Raw genomic sequence first — 24,328 nt, 5'->3', positions numbered from 1 at the left:
CATTTTCTTGAAATTTTGAGGCATGACACATTGACTTCCAAGAAAACAGAAGATCAGTCACAATGATTTGTAGAGGGGTCAAGAAGATTAAGAAGTATAAGACTGGATTATGGTTCTACTAGATCGGGTAACTGGTGTTTTGTTTAGAATGATTACCTGTATTTTTCCACTGTGCAAGCATGTGAACATGTCATTCTAGAGTTACCCATCTGGTGTAGCCCTTGGTAACATGCAGATGTAATGCTGAGCTGCAGCTGCTTCATGATTTTCATAACCGTTCAATAGCAGTGACGTGGAGAGGTCATTCTCGGAGAGATGCCAACGTTGTCGCATCCAGATTTTGTGCTGGATGTTCTGCAAGACCGAGACTGTTCTGTGTTTGAGACCCCCAGAAAGGAAGCTACTTCCTTCGGCAGTTCAGACGAACAGCCGAGATTGTTTGTGTTATTGAAGGTGAAGGCGATTAGTTTTGAGATGCTAAAAGCTTTCCTGGACAAAGATGATCTGGTCTTGACAGCAACAAGTGTTCTCTCCTGAGCATTTCAGAACAACTCGTGACTGTTGTTCAGTTGCAGATCATTTATGTCGTCGTTTTTAACCGATCAGAAGGACTTGGTAGCAAATATTGATAAGCATAGGGCTGCTCTGGAATCGGTTCAATAAATGGCAACATGGTTGGTTCTTGACTTTAGCAGAAACACGTGAACTTGAAAAGTTCCTTTTGAACTAAGGGAACATTTTTTAAAAGCTTTTGAAATCCTGAAAGCTATCGATAAAGACGGACCCAAAGGACTGTTTCTGGGACGAACTGTGAAACGAGGAGACACCTTGCAATGTTACAAACCTGGTATAAATCAGGAATTGACCGAGTGGTTAAGTGAATCGGTGAAATAATTATTCATAAATCCCTGACTTGTAAGTGACTTTTTAGCCACCCGAGCGGCTGGTATAACTAGAGGCACGTGAATTCTTTATTCTCTGGCAGAGCTTTGTTGAGAGGAGTAATAATCCCAGCACACTTGGTTAAAACAAATAAAAACACCAAGTTACATTATATTCAGTATTTACAGACAAGGCGTTTCAGAGGCCTAACATTCTGGTCACCCAGAAAACCCCAGACTGCTACTAAACTCTTAATATTCCTACAGAGGCCACACAAGAGATGAACTGCCTTCTAACTAAATACAAAGCAACCTGCAGTTAAATCTCTCTCTATTTGCACACCAGATGCCACAAAATAAATGGAAGCCTATATCCCTATCCATAAAATGCACCCCAATCAGGAAAGATGTTTCTATCTGAGGTATCTTTTACCCAGGAAACCGAAGTTCCCTAAAACACAAAGCTTCATTTTTGCACGTGAGAAAGCTTAAATGCTTCCTTATGTCAATGACGGGTCCCATGGCTTTTAAATCGCAAATCAAGTAGGGGGTCAGAGGTGCATTTTGTTACAATTCATTCAGAATTGTTTTTGAGTATTTTCTATTACAATATGCAATTTCCTATCATAGATAATAGTAGGATTTAAAACGGATGAAACATTAACTGTGAACCACATATAATAGTTTGGTGTGGGGGGTAAGTTTGCAGTGTACCATGTTCTATGAAGTTGTTCAAATTATAGCTGCCTAGAGTCTTGTTTCACACTGTTAGACGACACTGATTATGGGTTTGCAGGGATCTCTTCTACACCAGCAGAACTTAGCAGTGACACAAATGTGCACCAGTATCCTGCTTAGATAAGAGTTCCACACACCCTCCATCTTTGCAGTGTTTAGTTAAATTAATGAGAAGGTAATGAGTCCCTGTGGTGAAGCACAACATGGGGTTTAATGTCTGCACGAAGCCTGAGGGTAATAACAGCTTTCTCTTTAGATTATTAATACACCACCCTGATGGCTTTGTGTGCTCTGTGTGGTGAAAGGCATCAAACAGGTTATTTTTCAATGCTCTCTTTAAATGAAAGACAAGCAATTATGTTTTCAGATAACGCTTTACTTGAATAAAGTGAAAACGCCTCATCATAACTCCTCTATAAAAACATATAGCAAAATAATATTTTGATTAAACATACCAGGACCACTGAGGTACATTCTCAGAAAGTTCTTGTCTGTTCTCGCGTCTCAAATGGCGTCATTCAAACTGACTCCTCTTTACCTGGAGTTCTGCTGTTAGCTTTCAGGTTGAAACTGTCCGGTTATGAACCACCACGAATAATTGCATGCCTGTAATGTCATCTGACGAGCTGCTGTAAAGGACTATGCAGGTTTTCTAGGTTTTGCGGCCTCATCCCAGTAAAGTGTTACAGGTTTTCCAAGCTAATTGAAAACGGCTGGGATTCTGCAAAGGGGACAGTTTGAATTCTCACCCTTTACTCTTCTAATTTCTATTTTTAAGCATGAACTGACATTTACGAGTGTCTTGGAGGGAAAAAGGAAAGCAAGCTTAAAGTTTTGACTGTAATCTCTGAAATGCATGGTCCGGAAGAAAAGACAATGTAATGCTTGGGGATCATCAGCTCGGGTGATTAGTCAGTCAGCCCTGATCCTCAACATATCAGCCCACATGTTGTCAGCGAATGATCTGATGCTCATTCTGGCTGTGGTGCACCATGTGACCACCCAGAAGATTGCTGAATGAGAAGAGTCCCTTTCAGCCTCGGGCTCTGTCCTTGACCTCAAGTTATTTTTGCTTGAGCACCAGAAAGTCATCGTCGTGGATGCATTCAGCAGAGAGTCGGGATCCTACAATGTCCCTCTTGACTCACTGAGCCTCAGGGGGAAGGGATACTTGGTACTGTGTTGAGTAAGAACAGGCCGATCTCCCTCTTAAGGCTTATCTCTCATCTGCCAGCTTTGGCTTTAAAAACCGTTTCTAGTCAATACAGTCCGAGCCATCTCTTTCCGTCTATGTGGACGGGCTTTTTAGAAGTGCCATTTATTGAGTGGAAGCATTTGGAGATACTCAATTCTCTGTATTTGCAATATCATGACCCTGTAATCAGAAACAAGCCCCTTCCAATTCCCACAAACACAGGCATAGAAAACTAATTATCCAATCACACCCCTCGATCACCACCACACCTAGTAAACATCCACACGTTTACTTGATTACTGCTTGACTCTTGAATCTCTGGCTTCCTGACCTGTGCTTCCCTTTGACTGCGATTCCGGATTCTACCATTTGGCTAAGTACGCCCAGCTCTCTCTCTCTTTCAAACCCCGTGCTTGCGTTATGGCTGGGAAAATTAAAAATTGCTCGCAGAACATGCCAGTTTTCATTTAGGATCAAAAGCTGGGGGTGAGAGAGGAAGTGAGTGGAATGTGATTTGATTATGCAACTCTTTCATTGGACCTTGACCAAAACGGATTGGTTTGCATTGCCTGGCACGTCGCCTAAGACGACAAGCCAACGACAACATCCCGTGTTTGACAATGGTTTAAATGATGCCGTTGTTTAATTTTGAGTTTTCAAAAGGAAACGGAGGGAGAGTGCTGCTTCCCTGAGAGTGAGCTCTGTGTCCTGGCTGTCCACACAGGAGAGTTGAGTGGGTCAGAGGCTTGCTGTGCCTGCGGGCACAGAATACCTGCTTCATCTGCTCCGAGTCTCCCAAGATGCCCCTAACAAAGCTGCTGTCTTTTAAAGGCATTCCTGGCGAATTATTCACTCCGGGCGCTTTTGTGCTGCTCCTGCTCTTTCAGTATAAAGGTCTAGTGCCTGAGAACCATGTCTCTGCCCTTTGCTTACTGGGAAGAATGAAAGCCATAGACATGGATGGGGATGTGATTCAATGCGATTAAGGTTTCCTTTGTCATTCTGTCTGTGTTCTAACTCCCTGCCCCCTCAAAGTCCGGGGCTGTGATTTTCAGATATTTCACTTTTTAATCGATCTATAACTGCGTGGAGATGAGAGGGGGACTTTTCAATTTCCCACCCCTTGGATGAAGAAATCTTTCCCTTTTTCCCCCATGGTAAAGTACGAGGCTACAGCCGAGGATCCAGTTTGACAGTACTGTCCGTGGATTCTGCTTTAGAAAGAAGAAGGTGCCATTTCATTGTAACTTAAAACTTCCCATGCTGTTTATTTCTGATTGACCTATAGAAACCTGCCAACATAAAATGGAAGATGCCTGTCCACTGTATAGGTGATTGTCTGTGAAAAAGTTAAAAGTTCATTTAGAGAATGGGAAAGGAAGTTCTTTATTGTGTTATAAATGACTGAATGAGGGCTGCTATGAGCCATTTTAAGGGCAACTAATGAGATAATGGCATTAGCTTTCTGTTAAGGGGATAATCACTCCTCCTTTTAGAAAGAAAAATGAGCTATTTATTGAAAGACTTTTTTTCCGAGGATAGAGGCAGTGAGGTCAGATGAACGCTAATGAAATGTTTTCTCTCTTTGCTGTCTGCAAGCTTTTCTACCCAGGAGTGTGTGGGGAGTTAGTTGGGAATCATTCAGTCTGTGATAATTAGGAGGGCTGTTGTGACTGTTAAAGCCTTTTAAAACCGGCAATATTGTTCCACCTCCAAAATGTAAATCATTTTTTTTTTTTAAAAAGCCAGTCTCTGCGATTCTGCTGCTCATGGTTTTACTCTTGCCCCCGACACCATATCAGAATCCACAACGGTGTAACAGGTCTGTGACGCAGTAGGTTAACATGCTGGATTCATCCTGCCATTTTGTTATACAGTACCTGCTCTTGGCTATACTGTGTGACTCCGGATATGCCTGAACTATTGCTGTTATTTGCCAGGCGTACACAAGATTGTGTTTATTACAGTGTCCACATGCAAGGAGAATGTCTGCTGTAGGTGGTGTGTAGTGGGCCGCAGTACAGGGCAGTGGTCAGGGTTCTGAACTCTGTCACAGTGTGGGAGTGGGTTGGGCTACAGCGAGAACCGGCAAAAAGCCGAGGACCAGAACCACCGCTGTGAGGTTAGCAGGGACCACAAATAACACCAAAATCAAAACGAAAAGTGTACCGCTGTGTAGGGCCGGATTGTGGTGTGCATAGGACCTAGGCAGCTTCACTCCAAAATGTGCGAAAAGAGGGGTAAACGCCAATTGAATGACGTCGATTGACATGATGCACTATAAACTATGCTAATGCTAAACCACGTGATTGATGGAGCGAGTCGAGAGACTGTCACTTCGATACTTCTAGTTTCTAGAGAGCGTGGGATTATTGATTTGGAGCACCTAGAGTCGATCGCAAGCATGTTGTTTCAGCTCGTTTTTCCCTAGTCACTAGTGTCTCCCTCCTTCGTGGGCCCTAAAAAACTTTGTAGGCCCTAGGCACTGTGCCTGCGGTGCCTAATGGGGAAATCTGGCACTGCTGCTGTGCATCGCGACCTCTAGGCTGGGCTTACCCTAAAATAGATGAACCGCTAGGACAGCGGGGACCAGACTGGACTGACCCTGTTTAGCGGGATCCAGTCTGGTGGAGCAGGGCGCGTCAGGCAGGAAACACAACATCAACTATGATTTTAACCATGAAGGGCCTGGATTTTGGAGCAGTTCACAGATATTGGTATTGTCGGCCATATGCGTTACATTACAGCTTGTGCGAGTCAGCTTGCCAGTGCGGTGACGTCACCGCCCTTCCCTGTAAATAGCAGGGACCTCAGCCGCCTGGCTGATGGGAGATCTCCCTTTAGCTCAGCTGGCTGGCTCCCTGTTGAGTGACACCGGAGGCCCGGGTTTGAGTCCCCAGCGGTGGGGGGGCCGACCTGAGGCGGCAGTGGCGAGGGTGCATACCCACGTGAACCCGAAAGCGCTACAGTATGTTTCTGTGTAGACCGTCATGATCTCATGAGGGAGAAGAGCAGTCAGTCACTAGATGTCCTCTCATGAACTAGTCAGGTTGTGTCCACCTGTATCTCCCAAGAGTGCAGCGTTAAAGAGATGCTGCTGGGCTCTCACGGGGCCCTGTAGCTGAAAAGGAGATCTCTTTTTCTTATCGCAGATCCTCCAGCGTGCCAAGCACCCTGCAGTGCCCCCCCCCTTTGAGTGCTAGCCTTGAGCCATGCATCAAGCATCAGCTCCTGGCTTGACAGCCACCCCAGTAATGCACAGGGTGCCATCGTGCAGAACTCTGCCCCGAGCAGAGATCAGCAGTGCCATTCATAAACACCCCCACTCCCCTCCGACTGCCTGCCAAGGAGGAGATCCACGGCTGGGAGGGGGTTGCTTTTTCTTAATTGGCCCGCGAGGTGGGATTCGGGTCTTCGTGAGGCAGGCGAAAGCTGCCCGCCGGCCTTGAGAGACGGCGCGGCACGCTTCCGCAGAGCCGCTTCCATTAGAGTCCGGAGCTCTCCCGTTTGATCCTACATTTTAAAATGTTTCAGGAGTCGGAGAGAAATAGACAGGTGGGGGAGGAGAGAAATAGCCCGGTGCTTTCACGAGTTCTCGTCGAGCAGAGAATGATAATAAGCGCACTCAGTCTTCCGCATTGTTATTCATTTATCTGCCTGATTAAAGGAAAGCAAAGCCTTGAACTGCGGGCGGCTGTCGTGCGGTCCACGCCGAGCGCTGTCTTTCCGACAGGGATTTTTAAAGCCTTGAACTGCGGGCGGCTGTCGTGCGGTCCACGCCGAGCGCTGTCTTTCCGACTGGGATTCTTGGAGACGCGGCGAGTGGTGGTTCATTATGGTCGGGGTCAGATGCTGCCCTCTCTCTCTCTCTCTCTCTCTCTCTCTCTCTCTCTCTCTCTCTCTCTCTCTCTCTCTCTCTCTCAGAGCGGCGCGTCTCTCCAGACCGCTCTCCTTCCCTTCCCTTCCTCGTTAAGGCAGCAGCTCCTCCGCTCGCTCCTGGGGGTCGCGACCTCGGACTCGCAGACCTGGTAATTGCTGCTCTTCTGCTCATCTTTGTCAGACGGGGAATATCAAAGCACCCAGCCACGAGTGAGGGTTTTTTTTTTGGCACTAAAATCCATACTGAAGGAAAAGAAAACTTGTAATCTGTCTGCGGAAGGACAAGCACTGCTATCGGTATTTAGTGCTGTAGCGCACCATTTAAATGTGTGACGATGAATTATTGACAAACCAATTTGCTCATGTGGCTTACAGCTTTTTCTTACACATTAAGAAATGGATTATTTAACATTTCCACATTTCTCTTGCCAAAACCTAAAGCGACACTCTGCCATCTTTACATCAACATCTTGAATAGAGATGTACATCATCTCTATTCGAGCACATCACGCTCTGTCCTTGATTTCCTGCTAAGTCCCGCAGAAAACTCATGGCTTTCTATGTTGAGGCGAATGTACACGACACCCATCGCACGGGATCAAATGCAATGCCGTTTCCCTAGGCCTGTGAGGTTTCCATCAGTCTGCAGGCTGTTTTTACGCGTCCTTAAAGAAAGCTGAAGGTTAATATGTTTTGTTGACGCATCTTTACAATTTGAGATTGCGGTTCGCTTGCGGTGAATCACTAGATTCAGAAATCGTGCTTCCCAATCCCCCGGGCGGGTGAAACCTCCCCCGAGCGTACCGCCAGACACGGCCGCACCGCGCACATGGTGGAGTGGATTACCAGAGAGGCTGGTGACTCAGCCCTGACTCACCACTCCGGCTCACGCATCTCCTACTTGCACCACTGGCCACGTGTCCCAGAATGCTGTTCCACATCCCACGCAAATGTCCCTCCCTGCGACGGCTTACCTCAGCCTCGCGGCTTTCGCCTTGCGCGCGCCAAACCCGTAACACTGGACTGCTGCTGATCACCCTCGCACCTGGAGGAGTCGATTGCTTAAACCTTGAACACCTTTGACAAAGCATTGCCATCTCATGGTTACCTGCTCCTGCGAAACCTGGGTTCTTTCTTGGAAAGGCGTTTTAAATCATGACCATGTACACGATTTGTTGTGGTTACTACTGTTCATGTATAGAAACCAATAAATGGTTTTGCAATGTCTGTACGGTGGAGGTGCCGGGATATTTGAGTTCATTCAGGAAATTCTCATGACAAGGCAGGAGTAGAATTCATCAGGTCTGTTTTGACAGCAGATTGCCTGTCTCTCTGACAGCTCCATTGGGCTGTTGTGTTAAGGAGGGAGATTGCACACAGTGCAAACGGCCCATTGTAGTGCAAGTGGCATCCCTGAGGAACACTGTGTGGCAGTTTCTGTGCAGAGAATGCAGCAATGTGGAAAAGCAGGTAGCATTGTCATTCAATAAAAAGGAAGTGCACACATACCTGCACGTGTACAGCACTATTGTACTCGGGCATGCAGCAGTGTTACTTTATACCAAATACCAGTTCTTTACTCGTTTGACATCACCCATAAATGAATCGGGACTCCTTGGATTTCCAGATGAAACACTGCAGAAGGACACGAACAGCACTCAGACAGACGCAGTCCCTCCTCATTGAGCACTCCTTGTATGTTCATCCGTCTCGTGTGTTCAGATGTTGCTCAAGGATTAAAACCCATTCTGGTGAAACGAGGCAAACCAATCGAATTGTGAATGGCTGTGCCAGACGTTTGGACCGAGTAGATTTTCTTAGTGTCTAGGGACCTGAAGGCAACCTCTGCCTGTGTCTCTGTGGACCTCTGGTTAAAAACCACTGCTATTGCACACGTCAAAGGGACATGTTAGACATCTTTAAGCAGTAAACTGGATCAGTGGATATACAGAGCATATAATACAATATTTAGATTTTCATAAAGGTTCTCAAAAATATTAATTCTTAAATGGGCATTAATTCATACTGCAAGCAGTAAGAATTCAAGGTGATGAGTGCATTTGGAATGAACTTGGTAATGGCTAGAAAAGAAGACTACAGATAAGAGATATGTGACCGTTCACCTCTTACCTCTTATCTGAGGTGATGTAACTAGGGGAGTACCACAGGGATCTGTACTAGGACCTTTGCTCTTCCTAATATGTCAGTAATCTGGGTTCTGGTTAAATTAGTAAACTAGTCAAATTTGCAGATTAAGAATAGTAGGATTAGCAAGCAGTACAAAAGATGCAATTGAAATTCATTAAAAATTACAGTATTCAAAAGTGGGCAATCACATGGCACATTTAATTCAGACAAATGCTGGTAGCAAAAACAAACTGAACACAAGACCCAAGCGATAAGAACCTACTTATGAAAGAGACTTTGGCATTTGCTGATACATCATGAATTGAGACATAGACAGTATGTAGGTATTTGGGTCTTTGATGGGATCTGTAAATGTAGCCTTTTTCTAAAAGGTATGGCAAGACAGAATAAAGGTGACTTTCTTTAACATTTGCAGCAACTAATTTCCTTCTGCAGGGTGTTAAGAGTAGACGTAATCACTTTAATGTCATGACTAACACTAAAAGTGTGAAACCAACTCCTGTCACATATGGAAGGACAGGACAAATGCGTACTAAAGCATAACATTCGACGTGTAATACAAATGTATAACAGGACAAATGCGTACTAAAGCATAACATTCGACGTGTAATACAAATGTATATATGAGCTAGTAGACCCTTGCAGTTTCTTTTATTTTTGTCCTTATTGAGCTCAATAAAACTGAATCTGCATGAGACTGTCCTGCTCCACTGAGGAAGAATTTTCCATCATATCAATTTTTTCTGTGGAGAAGTAATATAAAAGCAATCAGGATGCATAATTAAAGCTGTATAATCTAAATCAAAGCATACATTAAATTGTGCACATGCAATGGTAAGACCCCCCCATTTAATTTTATGTAATGTTGATTACCATGCAGCAAAAACCATACTCTTGATCTTAAATCAGTCCACAGGAAATACATCCCTGGGCTCGAAGGACTTAAAGAACTGAATCTTTTTAATCTTGAACGGAGAGGAGGGTCTAATCAATACTCAAATTAACAGAGTCAACCTGTTCTCCAGAATTAAAGAAGAAGGACCAGAGGACACCAGTGCAAACTCTGGGGACACGCGTTTAACACTGAGAACTGGAGACACTTTCTACATAAGAGGTGTCTGAGTCGGGATCAAGCAGCACAGCGCACAATCGCAGACAGAAATATCTGGTTGCGATGCTGGGATCTACTACTAGCAGTCAAAGAAAATACTGTTTCCAGAATTTAACAACATTCATATACTCCCTAAACCTGTAATAATGCGTCTCGGGCACCCCCTGACGGAGAGAGCGCATTGGGCTGGAAATGATCTTTATAAGATGTAAGATATCATCAGCAGGTGGTCAAATATGCCCTGTGAAAGAAATGTAAGGGCATTATTTAGTGCATGGTGAGGGGTTTTGGAGTAGTTTGTATCACAGGTAATTCATGTAGCCTTCAACCCCCTGCACCCAGTAGTACCTGCATTTTACACAAAGCCAGTAATAAAGCTCAAGCTGTTTCTTTAACCCTTGATATCTAACGGACTGAATGTAAAAAAAACCTGTTTGTTTAACCCTGTGAGATGGCGTAGGTACACGTTGTAGAACATAGTCCTAAGTATAGAAGGTTGTCTTGTGTCTTGTGCTTGTCCCGGGACAAGCAGAGACCCACCTGAGTAAGAATATCTTAATCCTCTTGTCGGTCCAGTGTGAAAAAGAGAAAAGAGCATTGCCTGCAAGCTTGTTATGCTTATGGAAAAACAGGAGAATGCACTTGTCTCCTGTGATTTAGTTCAAGAGGAACTGCAGTCCCTATTTCTCGGCCCTGTTATTAAATCTTGGTAACAAAATTAATTCGTTTTTTTTCATTATTCACAAAGTCATGAACTTTGTGAAAGTGCTGTAAGTCGTCACCATTTTGTGGCAAACATCCATTCGAGTTGGCACGAATTGCGACGTGATCCAGCCCTTTAGTAACGACTAAAGTACAGGTTGTGCAGCAGACATTATGCCACAGAAATGTCACAACGTCATCTGCCTGCAGAGTTAACAAGTGAGTTGTATTTGTCTGCAAAACCATCTGGAAGTCGAGAGCAATGTTTCTATTGGATTAAAAGAGATGTGTTCACAAGCCTGCTTGTTTACAGTGCAATAAGGCCACTTCACCACCCCAGAGATTTTGTTGCCTTGTTCTGAATTGCCCTATATGGCTCTGTGCATACCTGGCTGATTCTTTCTAACCCCAAAACATGAAAAATGGCACTGCAGTTCTTCTTTAATCAGCACCGAGTTTTTATTGTGTCATGATGGGGCTCAAACTCAGTCTACAATTTCTAATAAATACACGAGGAATTGAGGTATCTATGGTGAGTACAGGTTTCCTTGAAGAGGACACCAGGGTGTAGGAATGTCAGGTTTCAACCACGTGAACAATGAACACAAAAGCATCACAATAAAACCAAGCATGCTGCAAAAAAAGGAGCTCCTGGAGACCTTTCACACTGTAGAATGGAAAATGTTATATATTTCCTTCTCCATTTCAATTTCTAAACCCAAGAAAACAAAATATCCCATTAGCCAAAAGGGGAAGAAAGAGGAATTTTAACACTAAAACAATGTAAACAAAGAAGTGTGTTCGTTTGTATTGTGGAGATGCACGCTTGCAGGGACTTAGGGAAATGAGTCCACCTGTTTAACCATGCCAGGGTATCTGAAATGGTGCAGCAGTGGCCGACTGCAGACTTGTACTGGGTCATGTTGAGTAGGAATGGTGCGTTCTGTTCCCTGTGGAGGTGGAGCCCTGTTTTTAGATCAAACGTTCCGTTTTATAAATATTATCTCATTAAACTGTGTGCGATTCACATTTTAAACAGGGCATTTTTATTCCTTCAGTCTCGCACTGGGTTTTCAAGGTTTTAAAGACCTTTTTATCTTAGCGGTGTCTACAATCCAAGCACTGAGGACTTGGCCAATTAATGGTACAGTATACTCTGATAAAGCACTGAACTAATTGAAAACAGTTAGCAGATGATTTAAGGATTGAGAGACATTATCTGCATGTAACTATATATATATAAAAGCTGAACAAAGAGTTCTAGAAGGCAGAGTATTATTAAAGAGAAATTGAATTAAAAGTGTAGGATGGATTTGAGGTAGAATGAGGTAGAGGTTCCGTCAATAAGGAACAATAGAGAAGGTGAAATTGGGCCTCCCTGACGAGCGCCCGTAGAAACAGCAGATTAGGATCAATGTTTGTTGCCTGTTAAAACCATTCCTGAAGGTTTAGCACACAAAAATGGAACTATATTCATCAAACCCGGTCCCAAGACCTTGTTTTATTGACCATCCATATTCTATCTTATGTGTACCGACAGCTTGCTTTGCATAAAATGAAAGAAAGGCGCAGGAGGAGAACATATCTCTGAAAAAAATCTATGCAGATAAATTCCACATTTTAAATGCGTGCCATCTCTGCTTTTGTGGTTTAGTTTCCCCGTACATTCGGATCGTGCCCCTGTGAAATGGCAGTGATTCTGAGAGGTCTGACTTTTGTACCGACCCTCTTAGAAGAATCGCACATGCCGTCCTTGGAGATATCTAGATTTTATGAGCTTCATGCAGTGCTCTCCGATTCCTTTGATGTACTCTACAGCGACTTCATTACCCTAATGTCATGAATGAATGGGTAGAACACCACAGAGAGAGATGGTTCTTTAACATGACAATTGGCATGCTTTTAAGCCTTCGAATGGCCCAGTAATGTAAACTTGATTGGCTGTCATAAATTGAAAAGAATTATTAATGTAACTGTCATGTGGGTAATGGGGAAAAGAAATATACACCACATATAGATGGGCTAAATCATTAATGTTACCCCTGCTAAGCTGGAGCAGCACAAGTATAATTTTGTTAATTTCTCACCCTTATTCCATACACTCACTTCAGATTAAGCTTGACTTCGGTTTTGAGAGTTTAAGAACGGCGCACACACACGCCTGCAAAATGTAACCCCCACGCCACATGCCCAGAGCTTGCGGCGTCATTAGTGAAGTGGGCGCTCGATCGCCGCCGAGCGCTAATCATAACTCTGTCTCCATTCTGGTCTCTGCAGGGACGTTCAGAGGTGTGTGTAAGAAAATCGACCACTTTCCAGAAGATGCCGATTATGAGCAGGACGCTGCAGAGTACCTACTGCGTGAGTTCAAGTTTCCCTGCCGCGCATACCCCCTCGTGAGCACTCGTCTGGGGAGAGGTGATCAAGTCAAGGGTGTCAAATCAGCTTTTGTGTGTGTGTGTGTGTGTGTGTGTGTGTGTGTGTGTGTGTGTGTGTGTGTGTGCGTGTGTGCTGGGGGGGGGTTTCTTTCTAGTACAGGTCTTCCAGCTCCCATTTCTGCTCACTCTTCAGAATCCGAGGAAGCCTGCAGGTACTCCCCAACTCTCCAAGCAAAGAACTGGTCTCTGAAAGCCCTGTGCCATACCCTTCTGAGATGTGTTGACAGTGACTGGCACAGAACCTGGGTCAAGTTCAATAGGAATGGAGTGAGCTGCTCCCTGTGGAGCGGTCACCTTGTTTATAAATAAAATCGCCGATTTTTTTTTTACTCATTACACAAAATACACAATGTATTTGCATGAAACAGTGGGGGGGGGGGGGAATATTCAACTGAGCCTGAGACTGGTTCCCAAGACCTTTTAGGTGAATGATTTCTGTACACTGCCATCACATCCTGGGAGGACATTTTGGCTTTTAAGACCAGGGAAGACAGCAGCCATTCCACGTTCCTGCGGGCTCTTGACTTTCCACGCTGCGCAGCTTGAAGTCATCGGCTCTAGAGCGGTCTGAATACAATTCTTAATATAGTCACTCCACCAATATTTGACTTTCTCTATACAATAGAGACGCCAGATGGCGTATTCCTCAAAGGCTGGAGTTTGCCACCTCTAACATGCTGTAATTACAGATAGGAGGGCAAATATGGAGTTTAAATAACTATAATTCCCCCCCCCACATGTGGGTGTTGCTGCCTCCACTCAAACAAGGCCGTCTACATGTATGTGTTTGCTCTTTATAAGCCCAGGCCTGCTTGTCTGTTCCGATTCGTCCTGCTGCTGTCGTGCGCCCTGGTGGGTTAGCTGTGATGTTAGCTGCGTGGCTGCTGATGTCACATCGCTGTAGGCCCTGCTGGGCTGCTCTACGTGCTGCTTTTGATGACCTGGCCTGACACAGCGCGCTCTCTCTCTCTCTCTCGAGCGGGGACATCTGCTGGCGTCTCTGCGCCCACAAAAGCGAAATGACTCTCCCGGCTGCAGCTGATTTTTATAGGACCGGTAGGAGCAGGACAGCAAATTCCCAGCAAGCCACGGTCTGAAAAATGGAGCTGAAGTGCCCTTTAATCTGCTCTGCGAGACACGCACTCACAGGGCACGAGTATGGTTCTGCAACGGCGAAACGGATGTTAGTCTAGGATATGAGGATTCATTTCTCGCATTCTGTACGGGTCTGTGTGTGGCTTTGTGTGGCTGTCACTCTCTCAAATGCGGATGGAATCACTGTTCACGGAAATGTCAGGGTCGGGGACACTGACAGCAGCAGCCAGAATCCCCGTGTGCAAGAAACGGTTTATCTTAATCTTTTCTTCTTTCCCCCCCTCTGGCGTTTTGAGCTCACAACTTACCAACATTTCGAAGCCCTGTCTACAGTGCATAACTGCACTACTTGTATATATTGCTTACACCATAGACACATAGCAGCTCTATTCATATTGAGTTTTATTCAATTTCAAAAAACGTAACCTAAATTTTGTGATTTTTGTGTTTGTGTGATTTTTGTGAGCTCGCAGAAAAGACATTTCATTGCCAGCAGCTACTGCTGTGTGCCGTATTGTTGTGCATTTGACAAATAAACTTTGATTTGATTTGAACGTGAATAAGTCATTTGGAAAATATATGCTGTCGCGCAGTCCTGTTACTCTTTACATGGGAAAACAGTGAGGAAGTTACTAACGATCACTGTTGAGGTTTGGTCAGTGGGGGAAGACTTGTGGAGAACGCTAGTCGTCTCCAGCGCCCTGTGCACGAGTGGCTCTGTCCCTGTGCCAGGCCGTCTCGCGCTGGCAACAGGAGCGTGGGCAAGCTGGCAGACGAGAGGCGCCGCACGGCAGATGTTTCACTGAAGAAGTGAATCACAAGCCGTAACGCCAGGGCATTCACACAGAAGAGAAAGAAAAGACATCCGAGTCAGCCTCTGGACATGCCAGGGGGAAAGAGGTCTCAATCTCGAACTCGAGGTGCTGTGTGAGTGCTCGCCAGTCAGGGGGAGAAGAAACGCTACATAATTCTCCAGCCAAGAACGAATTGCCACAAAAAGCTCGTCTTCCCTATACTTTAATATACAAAACACAAGGCCAGATCCCAAACCAGTGCACTGTAGAGGTCCTGGCAAGGCTATCTGAGAGCCCGCATGGTCAGAATTTGGACTCAGACCGCCACCTCTTTCTTACATGTGAACTGCAGAGCCCTAACAAGGATCAGACCCATCAAGAAACTGAATATTGATTCAGTATTCCAGCCAGCACAACAACTTTTCACAGACAACCTTCCAGGAATGCAAAACTTATATCTGTGCTCCTTTTAGGAACTATTTTCCAGTAACAGATACCTTACGACTGCAACCTATACCCCAAACCTTTCCCTAAGACATGCTCCGACTTCTGCTTTTACAAGTGTGTAGAATTCTGAATTATGCGGATGAACTATTATTCTATCTTTTAGAACGCAAGTCGTGAGCGAATTTGACTGTCGCTATAGCGTCTCGCCCGGTCTCTGTGAAGGTGTTGTGCTGGCAGCATTATGGCTGCATTCAAATGAGCTGCCTCTGAAGTTGGGCTTGAACGTGTGCATGGTCTCTGGAGAGCGATGTCGTCGGTAACAAGCTTATAAAACACCACGAGCAGACCCCATAAAGAGCAAAGCCGTGTGACAGAGAAATAGAGAACAAGGTATTTTACTCGCTGAAGGGTGACAGATCCTCCGAGCAGGTACTGATCTAACGCTGAAGGAGATACTCCTTTGTGCTCGCAGACAGGTCTCCTTGGAGCTTGAAGGGGAAATTCCTTGTGTTCTAAATGTGCTGTTAAAAATAAACTAAAGGCAATCGAAAGAAAATTGTTGATTTTTCTAAAACGATCATTGTTATACAGTTACAGGAACATAAGATAATGTATAATTTCTTGTATTAGGAATTTCTTTTCACATACCCCAGCTTGCTCTCCATGAGACACACAGACGGGGCAAGAAGCTTGGGGTCAGAGCACAGGGTCAGCCATTTCTACGGCGCCCCTGGAGCAGCTGGGGTTAAGGTCCTTCCTCGGGGGCCCAACGGAGTAGGATTCCTCTGCCGGCCGTGGGATACAAACCGGCAACCTTCCAGCCACAGGCGTAGATCCTTAGCCACAGAGCCACTGCACGGCTTATTTTATTTGTTCGTTTTAAAATGCTAATTTTATGGGTTGAGAGCCCTAGCTCTGTTGTCCTGAGTAGTTTCTGCAGGGCCATGAGGTCATAAGATCAGGTAGGAGCTGGGTGAACTGCTAGCCATGTTAATCCAACAGCAGGTCCAGCAGGCTGTGCCTGGGTGAACTGGGACACGTGCACTCACCCGTTTTTGCACACAAGCTCGTGCAGCAGCCTGGGAAGGCGCCCAAAGAGCTCCCCCATTTTAACGAGGGGCGAGGTCCTTGCTCTCGACCTTCCAGAGCACAGCCGTGCAATGCGTAGCTGTCCGCAGTCAAGAGGCTCTGCACGCTCGTGACATGTCTGGGCCTGTCCCCTGTATGGCGCTGGAGCGAGGCGTGCAGAGCTCGTGAGGCGCACACACACCAACATCGGAGCTGCTGTGAGGACATTACGTCCAGTGCATGTATGCTGTCACTATTGGAACTGAAGGAGAGCCCTGCAGCATCGTGTTCTGCTGTAGCGTGCATTATATTAATAGCAATTAAGCTTCAGCTACAGAGGTGCGTGTTTTGTGTTCTGCCCACATGGCTGTTTTGAAATCTGTGTCATTTGGAATTCTAGGTAGATTTTTTTTTTTAATTTATAGCGTATGTATTTTTTTTATGCATTCCCCTTCTATCAGAAATGTGTTTCCATGTCATGATGATAAAGGTGCAGTTTAGAAAGTTTTTCATTTTCATACCAATATATTTTATATTGCTTGGGGAAAACAAAACATGCCTCAAGATGTCTTAACATTGTTTCTGTATGCATAATGGAGAATTTCACACTGTCCATGGGACATGGTGTCCAACATGTATCTCGCATACCCCACGTGTGTTATCTTGCTGTCATCAGCGAGTGGTTAATTGAAGAGGAAATGCAAGTGTGTGTATTTAGACTGCTGATCTGTTTTGCTGTTTGTGGTTTGTGAGGCTCCGGTTATTCAGAGCTGATGAGTGCCTGCAGGGAGAGAAGACCCCTTCATCAGCATTCCATTATGCAGCCCATGTAACATTTAAATCAGAAATGTCAGCGATGGTTTGACGTATCTATTTGCTGAGCAGCAGCTCGATTGCAGAATCAGGAGAGCAACAGGTTTAGGAAGCTCCTCTGAAATAAAATATCAGACAGGGAGGCGGTTTTGTTGAAGTTAATTAAAAGTAATTTGAAGCAGGAGATGTAGCATACAGTCACACATGAGCAGGCACACTTGAGCAAGCTGTGTGACTTTCTTTTATATGCCACATTTCATAATGATGTACAGCGTGCCCACCCAAGAGGCTGGCATATTACAAATATTGACTGCGCAGTGCGTGCTGGCTCTTTTCTTTCAAGCAGACAGCTCTGCGAATGAGATTCTGGCAGAGGAACAGGTGTTGGACACATACAGGTGGTCCCAGAATTCTCAGCACCACGGTCTTCCTTCTTAAATAGAGTTGTGACAGACTGTTAGCTGGCTTCCTCAGCTGGGTTTTAATGAAAGCTGAAATGCAGCAGAGGTGAAAATGAGCTGTTTATGCACAGTTTGTGTTATTGATCTGATGACTCAGTTATTGATTATACAGTATACAGTAGGTTATGATGGAGTTCTGATGTCTGGGATCATAGTGTTTTGAAGCGGTTGACTATTTTTTGCTTCTGTAACATTTCGTCTGGCAAATCTGACAGATGCAATGTTTTACAAGGCCATAAAAGTTTGCATAAGCTATTGCCTCTTGCACCTTTTCTCAACGCTGATCACCAATTAATATTGGTTTGACTGTGTGAGCAATGGCAGAAAGGCACCAAGACAAAAAACCAAAACTGAAGTAAGACTTTACTGAGAAGCATTTAAGTGAAATGAACATTTTTAAAAATGCAGAATATTAAGTTGGTATTTTGAGCTCTTTTAAGTGCGTGGCGTACACTGAGCAGGCAGTGCTGTTTACTCTCTGCGTGTCTGTGTCCCTGCCAGGGGCTGTGAGGGCATCGAGCATATTTCCCATCCTCAGCGTGGGGCTGCTGTTCATGGGGGGCCTGTGTGTGGCCGCCAGTGAGTTCTACAAGAGCCGACACAACGTCATCCTCAGCGCCGGCATATTCTTCGTATCGGCCGGTAAGCCTTAGACGCCTCTCTCCTGTGGCTTCCTCGCTCTCCGGTTGCACAAACTGTGTTAAGAAGTGGCAAGCCCTTTGAGCCCAACAGAACGCTGCTCATCCAGAAATAAAAAAAAAAAGGATCAGCTGGGGATTTAGCCGACTTCTCGTTTTCGTTCAGACTGGATGCTCTTTTGCTCAGCTGACACTTAAACTGAAGTAATAATGTAAGATTCTCTCTCCCAAAAACCAAGCTTTAAATTCAAGGTTTTTATCATAGTGGCAGGCCCTGAATTAGAGGATGTCAAAATGAGTGACAACCACCACACGTGTCTTTATTGCTTTGGAAGGCTCGGATGTTTGCGAGAGCACCCTTAACATCAAAAGCAATCTTGGAGATTATCCTCCCAGAAGCCTGCTTTTAAGAGTACAGATCACACACTTAATGAGACCTTTTGTTTTCTGCCTATTTTAACTTATTAATTACACTGGTTGGGGGGTTTCAGGTCACCTATAGTTTTAGAATTACCTTGAAATCTACATCAGCTTAAGAGATGGGGAAAAATGAAAGGTCAAGTTTAACATAAGAGTCATTATATTAATGAGTGAAATGACAGGGAACTCAGCTGCAATGATAAATGGGCATCAAGGGCATGAGGAATAAGGTCTGGGCCACCCTACCCTTCACCATCACTGGTGCTCAGTTATTTGTGATTACCTTTTCAAGAGTCTTATATTCAGCTTTTCACTGGGCTGCAATAGCAGAAGGAAAGGTTTCACATAAAATGATGCTTCTTCGCTTAATATCAGTGAATGGCTTCTCCTCCCTTATTGCTTGTGGCGAGTTCTCATTTGACATGCAAGACTGCATATAGTATTCCCTGTACCGGCCTGTAATTTCACGCATTGTAGCCGTGTAATGGCTGTGTGTCCAGCCTGTACCTAACGCTGCTCTGTTCCAGAGCAGCAGATCGCCAAGACGTGTTCTCTAAGTAGATTAGCTTGGACTATTAGGAATGGCAGATGGATTCATCTGCAAATTGGCTAGAGATCTCTTTGGGTTTTTATTTTTCTTGACTGTTACCCAACCAAGCAAAGGCACAGCTGCGGTTCATGGGCAGACCTTTGTGCTGATCAAATATTAGCTCTCATTTAACCATTGGAACGTAATTTTCAATTAATTAATTAATTAATTGAAAATCCCGTGACGGGGTTGTCTAATTGACCAGATCGTTTCGAGCAGTGCGCATCATTTTCGAAAACCTTTCCGCTCATAAAAAAAAGTTCAGATTCTTGCACGTGTCATACATTCTTGGCTGCAATTCTGTAAGCTTACCACTTTCTTTAAGGCCGCAGCTTGCCCCATTCCACCTCTGCTTTCACTGTTAGTCCCCTTCACCTGAAAATGGTGTCGTTCTTAAGATCTCCTGTTGATTGAGCGAGTTAGCCCTCCTGTTTGCTTTCCCATCCTGTAACGCACTGGTACAGCAGGAAGCTGACTGCAGGAGACAGGAGGTTGTCTCGCGGTCTTCGGCCTAAACACAGCAGGTCAGCTGCACGCTCCCCAGGAGTGCACCCCAGAAATCCCATGTCTGTGCTTAGCTGAGGAGCCAGTGGGACGAAGCAGACCCTCTGTGGGGTTAAGTTAGAACCTCTCAGAGGGTATTTGCCCCTCATCAATGCAGCTGTGACTCTTAAAGGTTGGAATATCACTGTTGGGCATCTTGATTGTCCAGAATGTCATGCAGGTGAGAGAAGGATCTCGTTCTTCCCACTGTGAAAGGTCTTGCTGACCTGCTTAGACCCTGACATATTATTTCAGACCCCGATTTGTCTCTGCGGTGAAGCACAGCTGCTCATCTGGAACCACTCCTATGTCCCCCCCCCTCCTGTGTCCCAGGCCTCAGTAATATAATCGGGATCATCGTGTACATATCCGCCAACGCCGGCGACCCCGGGCAGAGCGACTCCAAGAAGAGCTACTCCTACGGCTGGTCCTTCTACTTCGGGGCGCTGTCCTTCATCATCGCCGAGATGGTGGGCGTGATCGCCGTGCACATGTTCATCGAGAAGCACCGGCAGATCCGCGCCAAGTCCCGCACCGAGCTGCTCAAGAAGTCCGCCTTCGGCCGCATCCCCAGCTACCGCTACCGTTTCCGCCGGCGCTCCAGCTCCCGCTCCACCGAGCCGCGCTCCCGCGACGCCTCCCCCATCGGCAAGGTCTTCGCCGCCGGCCCCTCCTCCACCGACATCTCCATGTACACCCTGTCCCGGGACCCCTCCAAGGCCACCGTGGGCACCCTGCTCAATTCGGACAGGGAGTTCCTGCAGGTGCACAACTCCATGCCCAAGGACGTCAAAGACCCCCTGCACAGCAACCCCGCCAACAGGAGGACCACCCCAGTGTAGGGGGGGGGGGGGGCAGCACAGAGGAGGAACGACACGCACACCGCAGTGTGGGGGCCGAGAGCAGACCCGGAGCGGTGCCAAAAAAATAATAGGATGTAGACCTTTCGGGGCCGAAGTTTATTTATGTACCGTACAGTATATATGAAATACAAAAAAAAAACTGGTTAGGTCATGGGTGCTTCCCGGTATTTGTCTTTTTTTTCCCCCCTCGGTCACAATTCCGAAATCTCCCAAGGGCTATCGGGAGTGATCCAGAAAAAAAAAAACCAACCTTTCTGAAGCAGCATTAATTCTGTTTCATTTATAATTAAATAGAGGGAAAAGAACCATCTGGTTCGTTAGCCCAGGTGGCGTGGATGCACCGATACGAGCGAGGTGAGAGACTCCGGCACACATCTTGCGCGTCGGAGAGGCGTCCCGGTGATGGCCGAGGCCTCACCTCGTCGTGATTGTAAAACGCAGCCCCCGTGTCGCGGAGAGCCTCTGTTCCTGGAGCTCGGCTCAGGCGGGGCTGCTCGCCGTGCAGCTCGGGGGGGTCGTGACCCTGTCACTTGCACCTGATGTTGAATGGCTTTCTGTGTTATGTGACCACTCACTTACGCATGCTTGGCTCTCTCGGACCACCACGTTGACATAAAACAAGCCAAACACCGCTGCCCTGTTTAAACTAGGAGAAAAGATTGTTCACGTTCCTTCTGGGTGATTTTAGTTCTTATCTCGAAGCCATCCTTTCATGTTGTCTGGTTTCAAGATGGCAAAAGGCAAGACCCCACAATAACCCTCTGTGGGCTACGCTGTGCAGATCATTGTGTAGTGACTGTTTTCTTCATTTCTAGATCCATAGATGTTAAAGCCAAATTTGTAACTGACAGGGCCAGCAAGCCAAGAAAACGGAAATTCTGTAACAAAAGACGTTAGAACTAGGTTTCAGAAAACACTAGAGACGCGTGTCCTCTGTGGGTTTCTGAGGAGTACACTGATGGACAATTACGAGTACTCAGAGTGGATTAAGAATCAGAAGCACTTAAGCTCCCACTTGATGATGGGCTGTCTCTGTGTGTACAAGTCACATATATGTGAATCGTTATTTGTAACTATGGTTTAAAGCCAGTCCATGTTACTTATATGCCCTGCAATAAGACACTTTTAAGGGATGATGCAGTCTCTCCCCTGGTACTGTCCAATTGAGATGATGGTACGGTACATTTAAACATTGCTCTTGGGATAGAACGTGGTCTATATTCATGAAGCACGTTTGTACAAATTTTCTGGAATTTGTGCAGGCTATAAACATCCACGTGAGTCATCACATTCATGAAGAATGACATACAGTACACAAAGCATCTGTAAAGTAATCCGTGTGTATTATGTGCACAGACCTAATGGATTTTGACTTTTGTTTGCAGTGCTATTCCTTTCTAGACTAGCGTCGGTAATAGTGATTTGCCATAATCCCTTCATGCATACAGGCCACTGTTGCTGTAAGGACACTTTCACAGGTTGTTCAAAAACATCCCTTTATAACCTATATGATGTTTGTGCTGCTCGCTGAAGAGTGGACCAAACTTTCAGTTTTGATATGGACAGGGGATACTGGTTGAACTTGTGTGGTCCTGACACGAATGAACGAACAAGACCAACGCTCAGTTTTCAAGCCCTGTGGCCTGTGTCCTCTCTTCTCAACTGCAAGCCCATGGAAATGGACTCTCTCTTTGCTGTGAGCAACTGGGATCGCTCTTGGATTGCACGCGGGGAGAGATTGCACTAATCCCGCTAGACTGGGGCAAGTCAGTTAGCACAACACCTGTTAGATTTGATTGTGAACATATTTTTTTTTTTTAAAAAAGAATGAAGTGCTTTTCCTGTCTGTGTTGAATGTTTTCATGTAGCTCAATGCCAGGGCTCGACACTGCACTTCTGGGACCTCTGCTATAAGCGTGCCAAAGCCGCAGGTCAGTGCACCTTGCTCACAGAAGCAACCAAAAGGCCGGTTTCGGAGCACTGGGCAGTAACGGAAAAGTGGAACAAACTGGGACTTCGGCAGCAGAAGACGACGAGGCACACGGAAAAGGACTGGGTGCTCCTGCTTTTTCCTTACCTTGTGTTTTCATGCCAGTGTGACACTGGGATATTGCGTGGCAGTTCACCACATGTCCCATCGCCCCCCCCCTACTCTCGCAAGCTCAGAGGAGAGGGCCTCAACATCGCCTCTCCCCCTCGGCACACTGGAGACTGTGACCGAAACAGCTGTTACCTCCACAGACTGCTCCTCCGACCTCCCTGGACTCTCGTTGATTCAGCACACGGATCTTCTGATGGGGACCTCAAAACACTGGCAGCAGAATCCCAGCAGGACACACGGCTCCAGCGCTGTGCTCTACGAGGCCAGCAGCAGTAGATTCAAATGGACCAAAGCTTAGTGCAAAATGTTTACTCCTTAAGACTGTATTAAGAAAAAAAAAAACATTTCACTTTGTGCGACGTAGTGTGTGTATTTAAAAGTATTAATTGAAACTCTTTTCAGGGGTATTATATCAGCAGTGACACAAGGGAACAATGCACAAGGTGATTTATTCATCCGAGCCCAAAATCATTCTCTGGTCAGACTATTTTTACCAGGTTAAGCAAGACGCACCTCTTTAGCCTTAAACGTTTAAAGTTCATAGCCCATATTTTGCATGCCTGAAAATGAAGGGCACGCCTAACTCCAAAAGCCAGCGGGTGACACTGAATAGACTTCGTGTTCAACTGCTGTTTTAAATCCTCTGCTGTTTTAAAGCACGCTGGTGAAACTGGAGTGCTCCACCTCGCCTGTGTTCACGCAGGGTGTATGGACTCAGATCAGACAGGTGTCCTTCTTGGCCACAGATCTTGAAGAGCCTGTGAGAACTCAATGTTTCTTCGCACAATCGCAGATGGTATTTCCTATGCCTTTTGTTGCTTCGGGAAAAAATAAATCCTGCTTTGCAACTTGATGCATAGTACCTTTCAATGCTGTTAACTGTCCTATGGATAAAGAAATCACCCTGTAGCTTGTTAAAACTGAGATTTTGTCATTTTTCTTTAAAAACTACACTCAATTTGTAACGGTATGGTAAACTGAATATACCCTACACTGTGAATAAAGGATTTTTTTTTAAGTGTATTCCTATAATTCATGTCTGTCTAGTTTTATCTAACAGGAAAATGCCAGCAATCCAGATCTCATGGGGTTCAGATTGTCTTCTTTCAAAACCAGACTTTATGCCAATGATGCGTAGATTAATACAGATGTAGACATTCTGATCCAGACAGACACTATTTCACCAGTAATGCAACTCCAGGATATCTCCAAATAGATATTTGCCTCCTGAGCCTCAGCTCTCCATGGCCTAAGTACACAAATGTGATCCGTGTCGAACAGCACCACAATCGGACAGCAGTCAAGCTCTGAATGAAACACTACAGTTTAGGGATGGCAAATGTCACTTGGAATTGCATACTGTGCAAGCTGTTGGCTTTTGACGAGGCCTTAATAAAGAGAACA

General features: G+C 45.5%; 1 protein-coding gene across 1 annotated transcript in view; it reads left to right on the top strand.

Moving 5' to 3' along the window:
• The window catches only part of LOC148818473 (voltage-dependent calcium channel gamma-3 subunit), a 45,469-nt gene extending 21,522 nt beyond the window's left edge, over positions 1–23,947 (top strand). The window contains exons 2-4 of the mRNA XM_088936637.1: positions 12,932–13,015; positions 18,272–18,412; positions 20,294–23,947. Coding sequence (XP_088792763.1) covers positions 12,932–13,015; positions 18,272–18,412; positions 20,294–20,802 — 734 coding nt within the window. The 3' untranslated portion in view covers positions 20,803–23,947. The remainder of the gene's footprint in view (positions 1–12,931; positions 13,016–18,271; positions 18,413–20,293) is intronic.
• Positions 23,948–24,328: the final 381 nt, after the last annotated feature.

The sequence above is a fragment of the Atractosteus spatula genome, chromosome 18, assembly GCF_055471065.1.
Source record: "Atractosteus spatula isolate fAtrSpa1 chromosome 18, fAtrSpa1.hap1, whole genome shotgun sequence".
Lineage (NCBI taxonomy): Eukaryota > Metazoa > Chordata > Actinopteri > Semionotiformes > Lepisosteidae > Atractosteus > Atractosteus spatula.
The sequence above is the reverse complement of the archived record's forward strand: the minus strand, read 5'-3'. Positions and strand labels throughout refer to the sequence as shown.